Source organism: Lepus europaeus, chromosome 18 (genome assembly GCF_033115175.1).
Source record: "Lepus europaeus isolate LE1 chromosome 18, mLepTim1.pri, whole genome shotgun sequence".
Classification (NCBI taxonomy): Eukaryota; Metazoa; Chordata; class Mammalia; order Lagomorpha; family Leporidae; genus Lepus; species Lepus europaeus.
The window spans coordinates 4,181,790-4,202,529 of NC_084844.1; the positions used below are offsets into that span (position 1 = coordinate 4,181,790).

At 61.3% G+C, this 20,740-nt stretch overlaps 4 protein-coding genes across 14 annotated transcripts in view; 2 read left to right on the plus strand and 2 right to left on the minus strand.

Annotated features, from left to right (window-relative positions):
- The window catches only part of MFSD11 (major facilitator superfamily domain containing 11), a 35,284-nt gene extending 32,388 nt beyond the window's left edge, over positions 1-2,896 (minus strand). Inside the window, exons 1-2 of one of the 3 annotated variants that reach the window (XM_062175239.1) lie at positions 2,602-2,894; positions 2,194-2,249 (exon numbers count right to left, since the gene is read on the minus strand). In XM_062175239.1, the coding sequence (XP_062031223.1) occupies positions 2,194-2,249; positions 2,602-2,697 (152 nt within the window). In that variant the 5' untranslated portion in view covers positions 2,698-2,894. Of the gene's footprint in view, positions 1-2,193; positions 2,250-2,601 lie in introns of all 3 variants that reach the window. The other 2 variants (XM_062175240.1, XM_062175241.1) reach the window with 2 other exon arrangements.
- A 635-nt stretch (positions 2,897-3,531) lies between these two features.
- Positions 3,532-6,765, plus strand: SRSF2 (serine and arginine rich splicing factor 2). Of its 3 annotated transcripts, none has more exons than XR_009868442.1 (4): positions 3,532-4,116; positions 4,370-4,680; positions 4,950-5,053; positions 5,720-6,765. XR_009868442.1 is itself a non-coding variant. In XM_062215722.1 (3 exons), exons 1-2 carry the CDS (start codon positions 3,755-3,757, stop codon positions 4,671-4,673), a joined length of 666 nt encoding a protein of 221 aa, XP_062071706.1. In that variant the 5' UTR covers positions 3,535-3,754; the 3' UTR covers positions 4,674-4,680; positions 5,720-6,765. The 3 variants fall into 3 exon arrangements, 1 of the variants encoding a protein (XP_062071706.1); XR_009868443.1 differs by lacking the exon at positions 4,950-5,053 and having other exon boundaries at positions 3,535-4,116; positions 5,720-5,828; positions 6,322-6,765; XM_062215722.1 differs by lacking the exon at positions 4,950-5,053 and having other exon boundaries at positions 3,535-4,116.
- Positions 6,366-10,790, minus strand: METTL23 (methyltransferase 23, arginine). 5 transcript variants are annotated; one of them, XM_062215726.1, is made up of 5 exons: positions 10,653-10,790; positions 8,793-8,897; positions 7,524-7,761; positions 7,358-7,442; positions 6,366-7,247 (listed from the first exon to the last, which is right to left on the minus strand). In XM_062215726.1, the coding sequence occupies exons 2-5, from the start codon at positions 8,874-8,876 to the stop codon at positions 7,079-7,081; spliced, it is 576 nt and encodes a 191-aa protein (XP_062071710.1). In that variant the 5' UTR covers positions 8,877-8,897; positions 10,653-10,790; the 3' UTR covers positions 6,366-7,078. The 5 variants fall into 5 exon arrangements, with proteins under 5 accessions (XP_062071710.1, XP_062071707.1, XP_062071711.1 ...); XM_062215723.1 differs by lacking the exon at positions 10,653-10,790 and adding an exon at positions 10,500-10,625; XM_062215724.1 differs by lacking the exon at positions 10,653-10,790 and adding an exon at positions 10,500-10,633 and having other exon boundaries at positions 7,157-7,273.
- A 359-nt stretch (positions 10,791-11,149) lies between these two features.
- Positions 11,150-20,235, plus strand: JMJD6 (jumonji domain containing 6, arginine demethylase and lysine hydroxylase). Of its 3 annotated transcripts, XM_062215893.1 has the most exons (7): positions 11,150-11,374; positions 11,766-12,154; positions 13,504-13,790; positions 14,366-14,501; positions 15,630-15,768; positions 16,328-16,455; positions 17,362-20,235. In XM_062215893.1, the coding sequence occupies exons 1-7, from the start codon at positions 11,246-11,248 to the stop codon at positions 17,396-17,398; spliced, it is 1,245 nt and encodes a 414-aa protein (XP_062071877.1). In that variant the 5' UTR covers positions 11,150-11,245; the 3' UTR covers positions 17,399-20,235. The 3 variants fall into 3 exon arrangements, with proteins under 3 accessions (XP_062071877.1, XP_062071878.1, XP_062071876.1); XM_062215894.1 differs by lacking the exon at positions 17,362-20,235 and having other exon boundaries at positions 16,328-16,689; XM_062215892.1 differs by lacking the exons at positions 16,328-16,455; positions 17,362-20,235 and adding an exon at positions 14,919-15,012 and having other exon boundaries at positions 11,161-11,374; positions 15,630-15,754.
- Positions 20,236-20,740: the final 505 nt, after the last annotated feature.

The following is a 20,740-nucleotide window of genomic DNA, read 5'->3' on the forward strand; positions in this document are numbered from 1 at the left end:
AGCGACTGTTGTCAATAAACAAAACGGTTTTAAAGAGAAACCTGTGTTTGTACACACTACATTCCCAGCTCTAAGCACAAGGAGCCAGCAACTTGCGAGGGTTTACCCGTGTTCGCCACCCATAAAACTGAGAATAGATACCTTAAAAAAACAAACCCAAAAGCTCCTGATGCACATATATGAATTCTTATGAAATTACAAAAAAAGGGAAAAACCTAATGCTTCCGGAATCACACAAACTTGATGTTCCACTGACAGGCGGAACGCAAGTGCTCATTAAATGCCCGCACTCTGCACTCCGGCATCCAGTGCTCGCAGCAGGGGGCTCGTGACAATAAGCCGGCTAAGCTAAGGAAGGAGCCAGGATCACACAGGAAGCCTAAACCCAGCACCCTACTGCATTCCGTCCCCCCAAGCCCAGGTCCCCACAGGGAGGCGATCCCAGGAACTGAACCCCAGGTCCCCACAGGGAGGCGATCCTGGGGACTCCACCCCGGGTCTCCACAGGGAGGTGACCCCGGGGACTCCACCCCAGGTCTCCACAGGGAGGTGACCCCGGGGACTCCACCCCAGGTCCCCACAGGAAGGCGATCCCAGGGACTCCACCCCAGGTCTCCACAGGGAGGTGACCCCGGGGACTCAACCCCAGGTCCCCACAGGGAGGCGACCCCGGGACTCCACCCCGGGTCTCCACAGGGAGGTGACCCCGGGGACTCCACCCCAGGTCTCCACAGGGAGGTGACCCCGGGGACTCCACCCCAGGTCCCCACAGGAAGGCGATCCCAGGGACTCAACCCCAGGTCTCCACAGGGAGGTGACCCCGGGGACTCAACCCCAGGTCCCCACAGGGAGGCGACCCCGGGACTCCACCCCAGGTCCCCACAGGGAGGCGATCCCGGGGATTCCACCCCAGGTCCCCACAGGGAGGCGATCCCGGGAACTGAACCCCAGGTCCCCACAGGGAGGTGACCCCGGGGACTCAACCCCAGGTCCCCACAGGGAGGCGATCCCGGGAACTGAACCCCAGGTCCCCACAGGGAGGTGACCCCGGGACTCCACCCCAGGTCCCCACAGGGAGGTGACCCCGGGGACTCCACCCCAGGTCTCCACAGGGAGGTGACCCCGGGGACTCCACCCCAGGTCCCCACAGGAAGGCGACCCCGGGACTCCACCCCGGGTCTCCACAGGGAGGCGATCCCGGGGACTCCACCCCAGGTCCCCACAGGGAGGCGATCCCGGGACTCAAGCCCCTGTCTCCACAGGGAGGTGACCCCGGGGACTCCACCCCGGGTCTCCACAGGGAGGTGACCCCGGGGACTCCACCCCAGGTCTCCACAGGGAGGCGACCCCGGGGACTCCACCCCAGGTCTCCACAGGGAGGCGACCCCGGGGACTCCACCCCAGGTCTCCACAGGGAGGCCATCCCGGGGACTCCACCCCAGGTCTCCACAGGGAGGTGACCCCGGGGACTCCACCCCAGGTTTCCACAGGGAGGTGACCCCGGGGACTCAACCCCAGGTCTCCACAGGGAGGCGATCCCGGGACTCCACCCCGGGTCTCCACAGGGAGGTGACCCCGGGGACTCAACCCCAGGTCCCCACAGGGAGGCGATCCCGGGAACTGAACCCCAGGTCCCCACAGGGAGGTGACCCCGGGACTCCACCCCAGGTCCCCACAGGGAGGTGACCCCGGGGACTCCACCCCAGGTCTCCACAGGGAGGTGACCCCGGGGACTCCACCCCAGGTCCCCACAGGAAGGCGACCCCGGGACTCCACCCCGGGTCTCCACAGGGAGGCGATCCCGGGGACTCCACCCCAGGTCCCCACAGGGAGGCGATCCCGGGACTCAAGCCCCTGTCTCCACAGGGAGGTGACCCCGGGGACTCCACCCCGGGTCTCCACAGGGAGGTGACCCCGGGGACTCCACCCCAGGTCTCCACAGGGAGGCGACCCCGGGGACTCCACCCCAGGTCTCCACAGGGAGGCGACCCCGGGGACTCCACCCCAGGTCTCCACAGGGAGGCCATCCCGGGGACTCCACCCCAGGTCTCCACAGGGAGGTGACCCCGGGGACTCCACCCCAGGTTTCCACAGGGAGGCGACCCCGGGACTCCACCCCGGGTCTCACTGCTGGCGAGTGCGATGGGATCGGGCCGCCGCCACCCCCGGGAAGCTAAGTCGGGCGCGCGGTACCTGGTGTAGCCACTGCCGTGGAAATCGGTGCTGTTCAGACTCCGGATGACAGTTTGCTGTGTGGAGACAAAGTCATCAACGGAAAGCGCCTCGCCGCCTCCCCCGCCTCGGAAAGTCGGATCCCAGGAACTCGGAGCCTAAGCCCGAATCCGCGACGCCGAGCAGACCCCGGGGCTGCCCGACGCGGGGAGCAGCGCGAGCCGCGCCCCCGAAGCCGCCTCGGCTCCGACTCCTCTCCCTTCTCCAACCATCCCAGCACCGCGGCACAGCTTAACACAGACAACAGGCAGCGAGGTCGGCCGGGAGGACGCGGGGATGTGCAGCGCCCATAAAAACAAACACGCCGAGATCAAACCGAACCCCGGAGCAGCTGGGGAGGCCGGGGCTGGGAGGCGCGGCCCGACTCACCGCCACATTCCCGCAGGTCTGAAAGGCGGTGAACATGAACATGAACGCCACTCCCAGAATAACGATGTTGAACAGCTTTTTAGACTCCGGGGCCATCCTGGCTCCGCTCGGCCGTCCCCGCGGCGGCGCGGGCCCGGCGCCCAACTTCCACTCCGCGCGGCTCGGCGCTGCGGGCCAGAGCGAAGCTCCCCCGCCGGCACGGTGAGCCCGTGCCTAGGACGCCATCCGAGGACGGCAGGGCCCGAGCCCCGGAGAAGCGCCGAGGACTCAGAGGCTGAGGGCCAGCAGCAGCGGCCGGCGCCGCCCGGCCAGCGCAGCCCTGACTCACCGCAGGCGCGCGGCCCGGTCAGCTGACCGCAGCCGCCGCTCGGCCCGCCGGGAAATGTAGTCCCCGGCGGCACGCGACGCGCAGGCGCACTGCGAGCGCTCCCGGCCCTGTTGAGGAGAGGCGGGGGCTGGGAAGCGGGACGCGGCCGGGTGTGGTGGGGAAGTGCGGGAGAGGGGCCTGGAGACGACCTAGTGAGGTCTGACGGAGGCCGAGGACACAGCGAGGCAAAGGGGGCCAGAAGCAGCCTCCTGACAGACTCGCAGCTGAGGGCCGAGCGGCAAAGCGGCGTGGACCTCGGGTATTGGCACGGGAGGAGGGCGGGGCCGAGCCTGGTAGCTCCGCCTCTTCCGCCAGCCCGAACCGGAAGGAGCGTTTCGCGGGCTTTCCAACTGCCCTCCGGTTCCGCTCCCCCGCCCTCCCGCAGTGACAACGCGCTTTTCGGCCCGCCCGCCGGGCTCTGCGCAGGCGCGCACGGCAGGGGCGGGCGCGCGGCGTACGTCGTTAGGGGGCGGGGCGGGGCGAGCCAATCAGAGGATTCATTTCCGGGTGGCGCGGGCGCCATTTTGTGAGGCGCGCTATAAACGGGCGCTGGGGCCGGCCGCCCGCTCAGTCGCTGCCCAGGTGCGCCCGGCCGCGGGCTTTTACCTCCCGGCCTCCTCTGCCTAGACTCGCTTCGCGTTCCCACGCGGGAGGCGGCCGCCTGCGGGGAGGCGCGGCGTCGCCCGCCGGGACTTGAGGAAGCCGCCGCGTCGGCGGAGCGCGCGGGCCCGCCCAGGGCGTTAGAGTCTCGGCGCCAGTTCGCGGGGCCTCCGGCCGCCTCCAGCCATGAGCTACGGCCGCCCGCCTCCCGATGTGGAGGGCATGACCTCGCTCAAGGTGGACAACCTGACCTACCGCACCTCGCCCGACACGCTGAGGCGCGTCTTCGAGAAGTACGGGCGCGTGGGCGACGTGTACATCCCGCGGGACCGCTACACCAAGGAGTCCCGCGGCTTCGCCTTCGTGCGCTTCCACGACAAGCGCGACGCCGAGGACGCCATGGACGCCATGGACGGCGCGGTGCTGGACGGCCGCGAGCTCCGGGTGCAGATGGCGCGCTACGGCCGCCCGCCGGACTCGCACCACAGCCGCCGCGGCCCGCCGCCCCGCAGGTACGGGGGCGGCGGCTACGGACGCCGGAGCCGCAGGTGAGCGGGGCGGGGCGGGAGGCCGGGCCCGGCGCACAAAGGCCCGCGGAGCACGTGGGGCGCGCGGCGCGGGCGGGGGGCAGCGGCCGCCGGGACCCCGCCCTCTGCGGACCCCGGGCTGGGGGCCGGCGCGGGCGCGCGGGGCGGGCGCCGAGGGAAATGGCGCCGCCGTGGCGGGCGCGAGATAATGGCGGCCGGGCGGGGCGGGCGCCGCCTGGAGTGACCGCGCCGCGCCGCTCGTCCCGCCCCGCAGCCCGAGGCGGCGCCGCCGCAGCCGCTCCCGGAGTCGGAGTCGCTCCCGGTCCCGAAGCCGATCTCGCTACAGCCGCTCCAAGTCTCGGTCCCGCACGCGGTCGCGCTCCCGCTCGACGTCCAAGTCCAGATCGGCGCGAAGGTCCAAGTCCAAGTCCTCGTCGGTGTCCAGGTCGCGCTCACGGTCCAGGTCCCGGTCTCGGTCCAGGAGCCCTCCCCCCGTCTCCAAGCGGGAGTCCAAGTCCAGGTCGCGATCCAAGAGCCCCCCCAAGTCTCCGGAGGAGGAAGGAGCCGTGTCCTCTTAAGAAAATGGTAATGTCTGTGGGCCCGAGCGCACCGCCTAGGTCTGCACGGGGCTTGGCGTGGTGTTGTGAGCCGTGTAGATGTGCAAAGCGACTCCCGTCGGGAGAGCTGCTCCGAGGTTACTCGGCTTTGGGCGTAATACTGAAGAGGGGTCTGCAGAGAGGATGTGTGGAGAGCTTAGATAATGATGGCTGTTTCGTAAACTGTTTGAGACCTATTAATGAAAATGACTATTTCTTGCTGTTTTTATCCAACGTCTGCATTTTCCCCCTTTAAAGCTGCGGTCTCCTGTTTGATAAAAGAATATTGGCCAGTATTGCAGATTTTAACTGATTTGGCTGATCCTCCAGGGACCAGTTTCTGTGGGCGTGTATTGGAGCAGGTTTGTCTTTAAATGTTAAAGATGCACTATCCTCTTAGAGAAAAACAATCAGTTCAACTATTGTTGTACTGACTGGGCCTTCCTATTCTGATGGATGTAGCACACGAGTTGAAATGCGAAGCAATGAACTTTTGGAACCCCAAAAGAAAGTACAGGTATCGCGCTGGGTGGGGAAAGGATAGTGTGTCTTTAACTCTCAAATCGTTTGGTCCTATTTTTTAAGAGGAAAGGGCCCTAACTAGCTCAGATAAAAGCATTATTTTATCTCAATTGCCAAATGCTTAATTTGGAAACATTTATCTTAAAATATAGTCTGATACTCTGACCTCAAGTTTCTGTTTGGATACAGCCCCTGCCCCCCCACTCCCTCCCCCCTCCTTTCCCCCCCTTATCACTCCCCACCACCACCACCACCACCTATTTTTTAAACTTTGTTTACTTAGCCAAACATAGATAAATTGACATTTGTAAGCAGTTGGTGGTAGCCATTGAAAATTCCTTAATCGGGCCTTTAGAAAGAAAACTGACCATGGCCGGGTGGAACCTTACCGTAACCTCCTTGTTTCACCAGAGCCTTAGCAAGTACAAGCCTGAAACTGAAACCATGTGCAACTGGGCTCTCCCGGTGATGGGAGGTAAGCTGAACTTGTTTCTTTTCAAACCTAGATGTGTCTGCGAGCAGCCTAACGGAGGACTTGAGAAAAGGACCACATACTCAGTCCATCGGTTTGGTCCGTTGAAGAATCCTTGGAACAACCAACTGGCTATTGAAAAGGTTATTTTGTAACATTTGTCTAACTTTTTACTTGTTTTAATCTGCCTCAGGTGGCAAACTTCATTTTATGTGCCATTTTGTTGCTGTTATTCAAATTTCTTGTAATTTAGTAAGGTGAACGACTTCAGATTTCATTATTGGATTGGATATTTGAGGTAAAATTTCATTTTGTTTATATAGTGCTGACTTTTTGTTTGGAATTAAACGGATTGGTAACCTAATTTGTGGCCTCCTCACTTTTAAGGAAACATGTGCAGCCATTACAGTCTAAAGCTGTCAAGAGATTGACTCAACATTGCCTTCATTCCTTAAAATTTTAAAACTACAAAAGTTGGTGTAAATTTGTATATGTTATTTACCTTCAGATCTAAAAATGGTAATCAGAACCCAAATTTGTATAAAGACTTCAGGTGAAAAGACTTGATTTTTTTTGGAAAGGATTGTTGACCACACACAATTCTAATCTTCTCTCTTGTGTATTTTTGTGCACTAGGCGCAGTTGTGTAGCAGTTGAGTAATGCTGGTTAGCTGTTAAGGTGGCGTGTTGCAGTGCAGAGTGCTTGGCTGTTTCCTGTTTTCTCCCGATTGCTCCTGTGTAAAGATGCCTTGTCGTGCAGAAACAAATGGCTGTCCAGTTTATTAAATGCCTGACAACTGCACTTCCAGTCACCCGGGCCTTGCATATAAATTACGGAGCATACAGTGAGCACATCTAGCTGATGATAAATACACCTTTTTTCTCCCTCTCCCCCCCAAAAAATGGTAAACCGGATTGTCTTGTATGAACTTAAAATATGGAAAATGTTAAGGAAACATGGTTTGTAACTTTGTAAGTACTATAACATGGTGTATCTTTTTGCTTATGAATATTCTGTACTATAACCATTGTTTCTGTAGTTCAATTAAAATGTTTTCTTGGTGTTAGCTTTTCTCAGAATGTGTCTTGGTCTTTCTTTCCCCTGTCTGTCTGAGATCTGTGCAGTTGACTGTCACTGCAGAGATGGGAAGCAAAATGCCTGTCGAGTGCTTGAAACCACTGCCGTACGACAGTGCCGAGTACCCGCCTCTCCACCCACTGTAGGCCCCGTCTTGCCAAGCACAGCCCAGTCCTCTGTCTTAGAAGCTGTTTATTTTTCCCTTGTGCCGCATCCCAACTTGAGGCCAGCAGACTTGACCGTTTTGAGCCCACTGCACTTGGCCTGCTGGGGGGCTGGTCAGGGTTGGCACTGCCCCTGAGCAGCTGTGTGGGTCTAACTCAGGCCGTCCTCTGCACGGGAGATGACCAGCATCTCAATTGTGTGTCTTCCTGGGAGGGCAGAGTCTGCGATGTGCTCCTTGTCAGCCTGGAAAGACCCCAGGGGGACATGGACGCATCTCATCTCCCACTTGTAGAGCAGAGCTTCCAGGGACCAGTCAGCGCTGGAGGAAGAGGAATTGAGAGAGAGCTTGGGTGTATTTGAGCCTTAGTCCTTCAACTAGGTGTTGCCCGAGTACTAAAGCCTAAGTAGGCCAGGACTGCCAATGCTTACCTTCTAACCTGGTAAGTAGACCACAGCTGAACTTTGGGGTTCTTCTGCATCAAGAAGTACACTGTAGTCAAGATGTCTTCAAAGTCTGAGGGGAGAGGACTTCTTTAGGCTTAGCCTTTTCTTTCCTATGATGCATCTGGCCAAGTGCACCACTGAGCAGTTTTACCTTCTGGTTCAAAGAAGACATCAGACGCCAGAATGATGTCCTGCGGTGGTAGGCCCAGGAGATCCTGAGAGACGTGGCCCCACGTCAGGCCCACGACGGGCACCTGCGGCAGGTGGTTCATCTGGCAGCTCTGCCGACAGATTTCCAGACAGTGCGGTAGCTCCGCGCTGTCTGACAACGTGACTTTGGCACCACATTTTGCAGCCACAATTCCTGGAAGGCTCACACCGGCTCCAATCTAGTAGAACAGCATTTGGAATTGTTTTAGAACTGGAAGGAATTTGGGATTTCCTTCTAAACATTTTTTGTGCTTTCCTATAAACAAATGTACCATGACAAGATGTTCCAACTGCTGGTTCACTCCTCAAGTGACCAGAAAGGCCAGAAGTGGGCTGATCCAAAGCCCGGGGCTTCTGAGTCTCCCACACAGGTGTAGGGGCTCTAGCACTGGGGCCGTCTTAGGCTCTCCCAGCCGCAGCAGGGCTAGAACCAGCACCTAAATGGGATGCTGACACGACAGGCGTAGGCTCAGCCCGGTTATCGGGTTTTCTCATTGTTCTGTACCTGAAACCACCCCTAAGTGGCAGACTTTCTGCCATTTTCTGGTTTGAGCATGGACATAGGTTTGCCTAACTCATGTTGGGCAAGCAAGTATGAAATGAAGTTTTCCATGAGATTAGACGAGATCTCCACTCCCCAAATGCCAGGAAGGGCCAGGAACTCAATCTGGGTCTCGCAGGAGCTGGGGGCCCAGCAGCATCTGCCGCCATACCAAACCCACCCCCGCTACCCAGTTCACAGCAGGGAAAGCGTGTCAGCACGGCTTAGGCTGCTGCTAGTGGACTGGAGTTCAGGGGAGAACACCAAAGGGCTGAACGGTAGATAGTTCAGGCTTCCTGGGCCACCTGTGGCCCCTGGCCCATTCTAACACTTTAAAATGTAAAAAGCCTTAGCTCGGAGACCTCTCAAGCTGGCCCACCACCAGAATTTAAACAGAAGGGGCTGCTCATTGTCGCACAGTGGGTTAAACCTCCACTCCTGCAATGCCCACATCCCTTGGGCTGCTCCACTTCCAATCCAGCTCCCTGCTGGTGTGCCTGGGGAAGCAGTGGAACCTGTACCCACACGGGAGACCTGGCCCAACCCAGCCCTGGCCATTTTGGCTACCTTGGGAGTACACCAGCAGATCCGTCTCCTTGTCTCTGTAAATGCGCTTTTCAAACAAACCAGTCAGCGTGTAAGATGAGAACATAATCCAGGCTTCTGTACCTCTAAGACCGCCTTGCCCGGCAGGGATCTTCTGTGAAACCATAGGTACTGGGCCAGGACCACAGCACAGGGCCAAACGTACATTCCATACTGCAGGTGCAGAACCTGGAGAGAATATTTCTGTAAGCCATAAATAACTCACCTGCTGGAAGTTCGAATATGTACACAACAGCTACTTTCGGGCAATGGCCTCCATTAACAAAAATGACAGTCCTGCTCCAGGTCAGAACCTGCGGGGGATACGAAACAACAGCGTCGTGCCAGGCCCCACGCTCAAGACTGCAGATTAAGGTACAGGGCCTGTCACCGGAGAACACAGGCAACAAGCCCACACATGCTATGAACCCAAGAGTGATATGGGGCTGGCGTAGTGGCTAAAGCCACCACCTGCAGTGCCAGCATCCACATGGGCGCCAGTTCAAGTCCCGGCTGCTCCTCTTCCAATCGAGCTCTGCTGTGGCCTGGGAAAGCAGTGGAAGATGGCGGAGTACTTGGGCCCTACACCACGTGGGAGACCTGGAGGAAGCTCCTGGCTCCTGGCTTCGGATCAGTGCAGCTCCGGCTGTTGTGGCCATCCAGGGAGTGAACCAGTGGATGGAAGACCTCTCTCTGTCTCTGCCTTTCTAACAAATACATAAATTTTAAAAAGAAGAAGAGTGATGTGCCAGCACAGCGTGGGCGGGAGCAGGGACAACCACACAGTGAGCAAGGAAGTCAGGCTCAGGCAGAACTGGAACGGAAGCCCAGCCCGCCGCCTCAGGACAGGCCTGGGAAGTGGAGGTGGACGCGGCGTGCTAGTGGAAACGCACTGTGGGGTCTCGTCAGCCACAGGAGTTCTACATTCTAAGAGCAGTAAGAAGTTCTGGAGGGTTCTAAGCTCAAACCGAAGTGGGTATGTCACTGGAAAACTGTGGGCCCAGGAATTCACCCCAGAGGGGAGCGGACTCCTGAGCTCAGAAGGCCACAGCAGACATGGGGGGCGCCGCCCCGGCTCAGACTCGACCTGCCGACCTGCCGGCTCCCTGGCCACGCTGAGGTCCCCCAAGTTGCCTAACCTAACGGTGCTGAAGTTTCCTCCCCGGCCAGTTTCAGCCGGGAAATTAAGATTCGCGCTGTGGTGTAGCGGGTGGGGCCGCAGCCTGCAGCGCCGGCATCCCATATGGGCGCCAGTTCGGGTCCCGGCTGCCCCTCTTCCAGGCCAGCTCTCTGCTGTGGCCTGGGAAAGCAGTAGAAGATGGCCCAAGTCCTTGGGCCCCTGCACCCGCATGGGAGACCTGGAGGAAGCTCCTGGCTTCGGATCGACCACAGCTCCGGCCGTTGTGGCCATCTGGGGGACTGAACCAGCGGATGGAAGACCTCTCTTTCAAATAAATTAATATTAAAAAAAAAAAAAAAGATTCAAGGCAAACGACTTAGTGCAGGTACGGGCTCAGGAGACCACAGCGGCCGCAGAGGGGCGGACTGGATCATTCGATCCACGCAGAAAGTGAGCGCCTGGAACGCGCTGGGCACCGCTGTGGGGCAGGAGAGGGGACGCGCCCGGCCGGGGAGGGACGGACGCCCGGCCAGGGGACAGCACTGCGCGGGTCGCGGGCGCCTCCGTCTTCTCCGCAGCCCAGGGGGAAGCCCAAGGGGGCGTTCGGACGCAGCCGGGACACCAGAGGGGCGCCCGACCTCCCGCCCCGGCCGTGGGTGGCCACCACCGACCTCGCCGGCCGCTACAATCCAGCGGGGAGCGCCTGTCCTCGGGGCCGGGGTCCCCTCGATTCCGCGCTCCTCGACCCGCCAAAGGGCCTCCGACCCGGACCGGTCCTCCGGCAGCGCTCCCCGACGGCCGGGCTGGGGGCGCCCCGCACGCACCTGCGGCACGCGGACCTCCAGCTCGGACCCCTCCCCCGAGAACCGGAAGCGCTGGCCCCGGGCCGCAAGGCCCGCTGAGCCCACAGAGGCGTCGGTGCGCCCCGGGCGGCCCGCGGCCAGCGGTGGGCACCGAGCCGCCAGGCTGCGCGCGTGGGGACGCCCGGCAGCGGGAAGGGTCAAGGCACGCTCCCACGACGCCCCGCGACAGCCCCAGGCCACGCACAAAACACGCGCCGCCAGGGCCTGGCCGGAAACGGGTGCGGGGAGGCGGCGCGCGGCCGGAAGTGGGCGGCACGCCGGAAGTGGGCGGGGCGGCGGCGGGCGGGACCTTCCCAACATGGCGGACCCCGGCCTGTGTGAGGGCGGACCCCGGAGGCGCCGAGGCCAATGACGGGCCGCGGGAGACGGTGGGGCGGGGAGGACGGCCGCCGCACGCCCAACCCGGGGCTTGGGAGGTGGCTGGGGAGTGAATATTCTGGAAGGCGACTTTAAAGGCGCTGGGCCGGGGCGAAGGGCGTTTCGGGGCGGCCGCCGGCCGAGCTGGGAGCGGCGCGTTCAGCGGCAGGAAGCGAGGCCGCCGCGGACCCCGCAGGATGAACCACAAGAGCAAGAAGCGGATCCGCGAGGCCAAGCGGAGCGCGCGGCCGGAGCTCAAGGACTCGCTGGACTGGACCCGGCACAACTACTACGAGAGCTTCCCGCTGAGCCCGGCGGCCGTGGCGGTGAGCGGCGTGGGCCGTGGGGGCCGTGGGGGCCGTGGGGCCGTGGGGGCCGTGGGGGCCGTGGGGGCCATGGGGCGGTGAGCGGCCGTGGGGGCCGTGGCGGTGAGCGGCCGTGGGGGCCGTGGGGCCGTGGCGGTGAGCGGCCGTGGCGGTGTGGCGGTGAGGGGCCGTGGGGGCCGGGGGGCCGTGGCGGTGAGCAGCCGTGGGGCCGTGGGGGCGGCTCGGGGTCGCGCAGGCCCGCGGCAGCCGCACGCCTCGGGCGCTCACGGCCGGGACGAGCCCCCGCGCTCACGGCCCGTGTCCCGGCTGCCCGCCCGCCGGCCTCGGGCCGACCCCTCGTGTTCTTGCTGGGGGCCGGGTCGTGACCGGCGGGTCTCTGCGATCCCCCCAGGACAACGTGGAGCGCGCAGACGCCCTGCAGCTGTCCGTGGAGGAGTTCGTGGAGCGCTACGAGCGGCCGTACAAGCCCGTGGTGTTGCTGAACGCCCAGGAGGGCTGGTCCGCGCAGGAGAAGTGGACGCTGGAGCGCCTGAAGCGGAAGTACCGCAACCAGAAGTTCAAGTGCGGCGAGGACAACGACGGCTACTCGGTGAAGATGAAGATGAAGTACTACATCGAGTACATGGAGAGCACGCGCGACGACAGCCCGCTCTACATCTTCGACAGCAGCTACGGGGAGCACCCCAAGAGGAGGAAGCTCCTGGAGGACTACAAAGTGCCCAAGTTCTTCACCGACGACCTCTTCCAGTACGCGGGCGAGAAGCGCAGGCCGCCCTACAGGTGAGGGGCAGGCGCGCCCCGCGTGCCTCGGGGGTCTGGGGGAGTAAGCCCCTGCCACCCCAGAGCGCTGCCGCTCCGCTTCCCAGACGGCGGCCCACGGCCCACCTGGGAGACCCGGTGTGGAGCTCCAGGCCCAGCCGAGACCTGGGTGTGGAGTTCTAGGCCCAGCCCTGGCCCAGCCGAGACCCTGGTGTGGAGCTCCTGGCCCGGCCGAGACCTGGGTGTGGAGTTTGAGGCCCAGCCCCAGCCCAGCTGAGCCCAGGTGTGCAGGCCCAGGCCCAGGCCCAGCCCCGGCCCAGCTGAGCCCGGGTGTGGAGTCCCAGGCTCCAGCCTGGCCCAGCCGAGACCTGGGTGTGGAGTTTGAGGCCCAGCCCCAGCCCAGCTGAGCCCGGGTGTGCAGGCCCAGGCCCAGGCCCAGCCCCGGCCCAGCTGAGCCCGGGTGTGGAGTCCCAGGCTCCAGCCTGGCCCAACTGAGACCTGGGTGTGGAGTTTGAGGCCCAGCCCCAGCCCAGCTGAGCCCGGGTGTGCAGGCCCAGGCCCGGCCCTTGCAGGCACGTGGGGACTGAAGCAGCAGGTGGAAGATGGCTCACTTTGCCTTTAAAGTCGATGACAAGAAACAGCCCTGCTCTAAAACGTCTCGTCGCGTAGCGTTGTTGGCGGCCGGCTGACCCTTTCCAGAATAGGGAAGTGCTTCTCCCGGGCCACGCAGAGCTCATTTAGGGTCTTTTCTTTTTTTTTTTTAATTTATTTATTTTAGTTATTTGAAAGACAGTTACAGGGAGAGACAGAGAGAGAGGACTTCCACCCGCTGGTTCACTCCCCAGATGGCCACAACGGCTGGAGCTGAGCTGATCCAAAGCCTGGAGCCAGGAGCTTCTTCTGGGTCTCCCACGCGGGTGCCGGGGCCCAAGGACTTGGGCCATCTTCTGTTTTTCCAAGCCATAGCAGAGAGCTGGATGGGAAGAGGAGCAGCCAGGATTTGAACTGACCCCCATATGGGATGCGGCGCTTCAGGCCAGGGCCTTACCCCGCTGCACCACAGCGCTGGCCCCATCATTTAGGGTCTCGGGGGATGCAGACCACCTGGGCGCCAGGGTTTCTGAAACTCCCGGGCGAGTGCAGCGCAGTGGATCCACTGTGCTGGGAGGGGAGCGTTCCTGGTTAAGGTCCAGCAGCGACTTCGTCTGTCCTGTCCGTGCACAGTTCACTTACCGGCCACGCAAGGTTCACTTACCGTTTCTGGGAGATGAAAACGACCTAATGTACAAAACAAAGCAAGAAAAAGAAACTGCTCTCCTGTGCTGTGCGTGTGCAGGGGAAGTTACCCCGTACGTCCGGCTGTTTCACAGGTGGTTCGTGATGGGGCCGCCGCGTTCCGGAACAGGGATCCACATTGACCCTCTGGGAACCAGCGCCTGGAATGCTTTGGTTCAGGGCCACAAGCGCTGGTGCCTGTTCCCCACGAGCACTCCCAGGGAGCTCATCAAGGTGACCCGAGAGGAAGGAGGCAACCAGCAGGATGAGGCCATCACCTGGTTCAGCATCATCTACCCCCGGACACAGCTTCCGACCTGGCCGCCTGAATTCAAACCCCTGGAGATCCTGCAGAGGCCGGGAGAGACTGTCTTTGTGCCAGGTACAGAGGAGCTAGAAGGAAGTGCGTTCTGGGTAGTGACGTGTGCTTTCTAGTGGAAGTGTGTAGAGCAAGCCCACACCAGTGCGTGTGTGTGTGTGCTGCCTATGAAGGAACTCACCGATACCCCCCGGTAGTGCGCGTGGGCAAGGCTGGGCACTCGGTGACCGTGTGAGGCTCGCCCTCTGCCCGCGGTGGTGCAGCGGTCCCTGCGTGTGCCTGGCCGCTGGCGCGCTTCATCGATGTAGGGCGGCACCGGCTGCGGGCAGTGAGGCGGGAGGTCCCTAAACAGCTGGCACTGTAGTAGGTGAAGCGTGTTGGTTGAGTTCAGTATCCTGGACCCCGGCAACCTCCTGCCTTTCAGACCGAGGGCAGAGCCTTGGATGGACAGGTTCCTGTGAAAGGCCAGAAAGTACACACGTGGGCAGCGTGTGTGTCATGGGTAGGGCCGCGCAGGGAAGCCGCTCTCGCCACACAGCGCGTTGGCAGCCTCGGGCTGTCCTGTCCCGCGTCCGGGTGGCACACGGTGGTTCCCCGCAGGCTCAGACCCGTCAAACCGTGTCTCCGCTGCGTTGCAGGAGGCTGGTGGCATGTTGTCCTCAACCTCGACACCACCATTGCCATCACCCAGAATTTTGCCAGCAGCACCAACTTCCCCGTCGTGTGGCACAAGACGGTAAGAGGGAGACCAAAGTTATCGAGGAAATGGTATAGGTGAGAGACGCTTTTCTTCTTACTTCCGCTTTGTTCGATTCCTGCCCCAGAGCTGAACTGGAGAGAGTTCGCTCGGCGTTACCGAGGCCTGGGAGAGAGCTGGGGCTGCCAGGCTGCGGGGAGCAGAGAGGCTGAGGCCGGGCCGGCGCGGCGCACGTGCCAGCCGCCAGGCAGCAGGGCAAGGCCCTGCAGTCCATCGCAGCCCCTCGAACGTGCTCCCAGCTGGGATGGCTTCTCGTTTTGTTTTGGTTTTTTTGTTTTCTGTTTTCAAAAGCTAGCGCCAGTGAAGGAGCCACTCAGTTTGGGTTTTGTTTCGGTTATTTCCTTTTCTTACCCAGAAGCCTTACCCGTTTGAACTCTGACCTTTCGTGAGCGAGGTGACTGCCCTGGAGACTTAGCTCCTCTGTTTATCCACAGAACAGACACAGCACGGGCAGCGGCAGTGCCAGCCACCCCCAGCCACCCCGTGCCACTGTGTCCCAACCCTGACCTGGAGGGACCAGCTCTCGGGGTAAGAGAGGGCTTCTGGCTTGTTCACCGCTCAGCCTCCCTGCTGAGAGGGCCAGCAAGGGGGTGGCCCGGGCAGCGGAGGCCGCCGTGTGCTGCAGCTGGTCACTGCGGAGGCCCTGTCGTCCCGCAGGTCTTTGTCAGGCTCCGAGGGGAGGGCTGCCGACCCGACGTAGGACTGCAAGGTTTTTCTCTTCCAAATGAGGGGCCCTGCCTCTTGTATGAGCCGTCCCGCGTCCTAACAAACCGCACCCTTTCTGCTCCTAGCAGTAGACTCTAACCAGACCCCACGCTGGCCATTCAGTCCACACTGTGGACAAGAAAGGTCACTAAAAGCCAGCGAGAGCGGCTCAGGAGGAGGAACTGGCTCTGGCGGCTCCGCCCCGCGGTGGCCAGAGGGCTGGCTTGTCGGGCAGGTGCCGGCAGAGCACGGTAGCTAGCGTGTAGTTTTCCTGTTAGACAGACACGGGCAGCGTGTGAGGCTCTCGCCAGGCCTGGGTTTGCGTGTCCCCGTTCTGAGTGGACACTCCTGGGGTGCGTAGGTGTGAGACACAGATCTCCACTTGCACCTGAGTGGGCGTGGCGGCCCCACGGCACTGAGGCGGCGTCTCTTGCCCACAGGATCCTGAAGCAGGAGCACCCTGAGCTGGCGGTGCTGGCCGACTCGGTTGACCTCCAGGAGTCCACGGGCATGGCCTCCGACTCCTCCAGCGACTCCTCCAGTTCCTCCAGCTCCAGCTCCTCTGAGTCGGACTCAGAGGTGAGGGCCGGGCACCCTCTAGGAGGGAGGGGGCAGGGCGCGTTCTTTCACTTTGCTCCCAGAACTGTGGGTGCTGCCACTCCCGAGTGGCGGACTTCATCCGGGTTACAGCTCTGTGTGCACGTGAATCGCTAAAATGAGCGTAGCAGGTCTCAGGGGTGCTGGGGGACTTAGTGAAGATCACACCACTGTGTCAAGATTCACACTCGGATGGGTGTGGCCTCAGCCCAGGTTAAGTTAGAGGGCCCCGCCTTGAGCGGATGCCGTCCCTGGGCCTTACCATCCTGCCGTCCGCCTGTTCTCACTGGGCAGACGGGAAGTGAGTTAGATGCTGTTGCACACCGAGCTCCGTGCTGGTCGTGAGCTCCCATAGTGCCCTGTGGAGCATCCTTAGGCCCTTATTTCAAACACTCAGCTTCCGGTGAGCAGAGCGGCTCCACCTGGCGCCGAGCGGCGTCTGCGCTGTTAGCGAGGCGGGGCTCTCCGGAGTGGTCTGTCTGGCAGGCAGCCAGGGCGAGCTGCAGCCGGCTGAGTCCTCGTGTTTGTCCCCCGTGTCCAGTGTGAGTCGGGGTCTGAAGGCGACGGCATGACGCACCGCAGGAAGAAGAGGAGGACGTGCGGCCTGGTGGGCAACGGGGACACCACCTCCCAGGACGACTGCGTGAGCAAGGAGCGCAGCTCCTCCAGGTGAGCGCGCACGGCACCGCATGGCCAGCTGCAGGACGCGCGCACGGCAGGGCCCCGCCCGGGGCAGGCAGGAGCCGGAGCACAGGGCTCCCGGAGGACGATGTGGACGCTCGCGGCATCTGCTGCAGGCCTCTCTCTGCCGACGAAGTAACGTGGCTCATTTTACGCATAAAACAAGACCGTGAATGGTGCCAACGAAACTTTATACTATTTAATAAAAAATGAGTGATTTTAGATCTTTGGGCACTTGGTTCCTGTGCGCACCTCCCCTCAGTGCTCTTCTCCTGGTTGTCCTGGCCGTGTCCCGCCGGGGAGCTGCCGCTGCTTCGGGGGCTCGGGCCGAGCTGAGCCCCAGCAGAGAGCCCAGGTGTTTCCCAGAATGTCGGTTACGTGTCCAAGTCTGGTTTCTGAAATCAGATTGGATTGAAATAAGTCCAAAGTCAGACCTCAGAAGGAGAACCTGTTTGCAGCATCGGTCTGCCTGCTGGGCGCATGGCAGGCTCGGAGGAAGCGAGTCCACGTGTGCTGTGTCCAGGCTCCTCGCGCCCCGTGTGCTAGTTGACGTCGAGGGGGGAGGGCTGGGACGATAGGGGAGCCCTGAGGTCCTCTGCTGCCGCAGGCGACCCACTGGCCCCTCGCACCTGCTGCTGCTCTCTTAGTCCCTGTGCCTCCCTCTGAGTACGCAGGAGAATTTTTCAGGCTGGAATGTCGACGTGGCCACAGCCACGCTTAGCTTTCTCTTCCCAGGTTAGTGCTGTCATTGTCAGATCTGTGTGACCCTGCACGTGCCGTGTGGCTTTGTAGGCCCCAGAGAAAGCTCTGCGTGGCCTGAGCATGGGCCCCCGGGTGCCGTCGCAGCGCTGCGTCCGCTGTGCGCGTAACAGGCAGCTGTGTTTTCCTTGGCAGGATTAGGGACACCTGTGGAGGCCGGGCTCACCCCTGAGCGCAGACTCTCCCCGAGGTGGCTGTTGGCGGCCTCCCAGCCGGGTTCTCGCCTCTTCCGCTCCTACCTTCTCCTTTGCCTCCTGGACTCTGGATCTCCCCTTCTGGCCCACGCTCCTGTCTTCGGTCAGTGCTGTGTTAACTGAGAATAGAGTTCAAGAAGCTGAAAGCCCGGCCAGCTCCGTGAAGCCCTGCAGCTAACAAGACGTTGGCTAAGAAGGCTCTGTGCGCGCTCGTTCTAAGCTGAGCCAGGGGCTTCCGTGTCTGACTGTGTCTGTCAACTCACTGCTGTTGCTAAGGAATGGCGCCAGCTGTGCACAAGCAGATGCATCGAGTGGTGAGTGGCTGACCTGCGAGGGAACCAGTCGTGTGTGAGGAAGGCCGTGAGCGCGTGCCGCCTGCCTGGATGTCGCCGGGCGTCCGGAGACGGGGCAGTGCCTGGCCGCGGGCCCGGTGCTCAGCCCCGTCTCGCTCTCCTTCGTCTTTTCCCCGCAGTCAGCAGCTGTGGCGTTGCAGGGATGTTGTGTGGTGGTTTGGGAGGGCAGGGGAGACGCTGGGAGAGGTATTCTGCGAGTTCCCACCACAGAGCAGCCAGGTCCTAGGAGGCTGGTTCCGTTCTCTCCCAGCACGCGCTCCGTAGGGAAGGGGACCCCGCGACTGGGCCCGTTTCTCCCTGCAGGCATTAGTAAGTGGCCCTGGAGCTGTCTCTGCAGGTCACTCTGGTGTGGACATTGGGGGCTGACCGGCAGGTCCAGCTCTTGCCCTCTTGAGTCACCCGCTTGCCTTAATCTGTCCGTAGATTCCGCTGAATTTAAGAGAAAATAAGGGGTCGTCCAGGTCACACCCTGTCACGTGCAGTCTGGACTGGAGTGGAAGGAATGGCTCACAGTGGCCAGCAGCAAGTGGCCAGAGGGGGCGGGGCACGTCGTGTGCTGTTGCCTCTCAATACCACCTGCAAACAGGTGTGGCCAAGGGAGGATCATCGCAGCCAGGTTATCGCTCCCTGACCCTGGGGCATGTGGCTGGTCCTGTTAGTTCGGTTTCCGGCACCTGCAGCTGGGCTGTCTGCTCCCTGCCTGTCTCGCCTGCTGATCGCTGCCTTGGAAGCAGGCCCACAGCAGCTCCCTCTGGCCCCGTGGCCCAGGTGTGCATGGGTGTGAATTAAGTCAAGCTCTAAATGTGGACTGTCTCTCGGTACTGATACCCGAATGGGGTCCCTCCTCTGCTTTTCAAAAGCTTTTTCTTTCTGTCCTTAAAATTTCTTTTCCCCAGCATTTGACCCTTTTCCCCTCAATTCCGAACCAATCAGCTTTTCTCTAATATATTTGTAAGTTTGAAATAAAAAGCAAAGGCTCTTTGCCACCAGGGGGCGCAGTGGGCCAAGTTGCCAAGGGGCAAAACTTGGACTAGAAAGATGGGCGGCCCAGTCCTGCTGCTCCAGTGCTCTTGGCTCCCGTCTGATGAGTGGTATCCAGGGGCACGGGGCCTGCCCTTGTCACTGCTCCATCTCCCGAAAGGTCCATGCAGCTGCTGGGCTGTGCCGCCCCCTCAGTAACCGTGGTCATGTTTTATTCGTTGTAGGCGGGCCAGGGATTCCACAGCCCCCACCTGGCGGCGGGGGTGTGTGTGTGCGGGCAGCCAAGCAGGAGGCAGAAGGAGCAGGTGGGAAAACCAACAGAAAACACGGGAGCGGTGGCCAGGTACCGGCACCGGGCAGGAAGTCGTATGACCAAGTGTCCACCTGTTCAGTTAGTGCCGTTCCCACCTGGCACGAACCACCCCCTTGGGTGACGTCACAGTAGGAAAGTGAGGGGTGCACAGGTGACAGCCGAGCCTGAAACCAAAGAGCTGGGTCCCAGAACAGACCTGGGGCTGGTGACCACTGCTGAGGAGGAGCGGGGTGGGCCAGACGTGAGCGCGGGACCCAGGTCCCCAGCACTCTGGGAGTGAGGTGTCCCCATCAGCCCAAGAATCCAGAGCCGCACACGCAGCTGCCCCAGGCTCGTTCCTGGTGCTGGGCCGGTTAAGGGAGAGCCACTGAAAACGGGCGCTACCACACGTGGCTCTGTTCCTGCAGCTGCCTGCTTAGGCGTTCAGGCATTGACAGGTGTTGTAGCAGGCGCTGCTCTCGGTTCCATTTGTTGCACTAATGAGAGCCCCATCCTTGGCCTGGAGTTGCATGGTCGTTGAACATGCTGTGGTTCACAGGGCCAGCCGGCACGCGTGGTGCTCACGAGAGGGAGGCTCATCAGATCATGAATCGGCCTTATCAATGAGCCCACGGCGTGGCCGACGTGGCCGTAGGAGCAGCTGGTGCACGTGTGGTGCAAACCCACAGGGGCTCCTCGGCCTTGGGTATGGGACAGAAGGGCTTTGGCAGGGAGCACAAGGGTGCCGTCTGGGAGTAGGCCTACAGGAAGCAGCCGTGGGTTCTAGTTTGTGTAGCATTTCAGTAAGTACCGTGTTCCGATGTGTGTGTTGATGATGTTGATGGATTCGAGGTAGGATCTGGTTTCTCCCTGCGCACTGCCTCCCCCAGCCCCCCAGCTTTTGTCAGAAGTGTTATAATGATGTGATGTTGCGAGCTCGGCCCCCCTGCCGGCGGCTCAGGGTGTGTCCTTGTTAGTGGGAGAACTGGAATCCTGGCGCCCAGTGCCGGCTCTGCTGGGGGACGTAGCCCTGGCCCCCGTCTCCACGGCGACAGGCTGTCCTCTGAGCACCCGTGCCTCTGCCTCCGGCTCACTGTGGGCTTCGCCACCAGTGGGTCTGCCCTGGGGTTGGTATTTTTAACTTGGATGAAACTTGTTCATCATTTTAAATAAAGCAACTTGATTTGGAGTCGTGTTTTTTGCTTTGTTTGTCCTTTCATTCTTACTCGTTGACAAGTTGACAGCATATGGCTTGTTAGCAGTCCAGGACCTTTTGGAAACTGACAGCGCAGAGCGAGGCCTGGGCACCTCGGCTGCCCCGAAGCCTGGAGGTGAACCCACGGGAAAGGGAACGGCGCCGCTCGCCCTCCGGAGGGCAGCTGGCGGTCAGCCAAGGAGCTGCCGGGGAAGCCGAGCCAGGCTGGGGTCTAACCCAGGAGAATCGCGTCCAGATCAGCGATTGCCTGGGACGCCAGAACCTTCCAGAACAGTACCGGGCGCTTCCTAAGTAAAACCTGGAGCCCTGCTTTTTTATTTGTTTTTTAAGACCTGGCGCTGATGGGACGGGGCGTGGCGGGGCACACTGAGCTCGCAAACCGGTCCCACCCAGTTACCCAAGGAAGAGCCAGGAGGGGAGACTGGCTCGCCTTGAAGGCTGCCGGCTGTTTGGCCTGTGGGTTCCGAGCTGTTCCTGG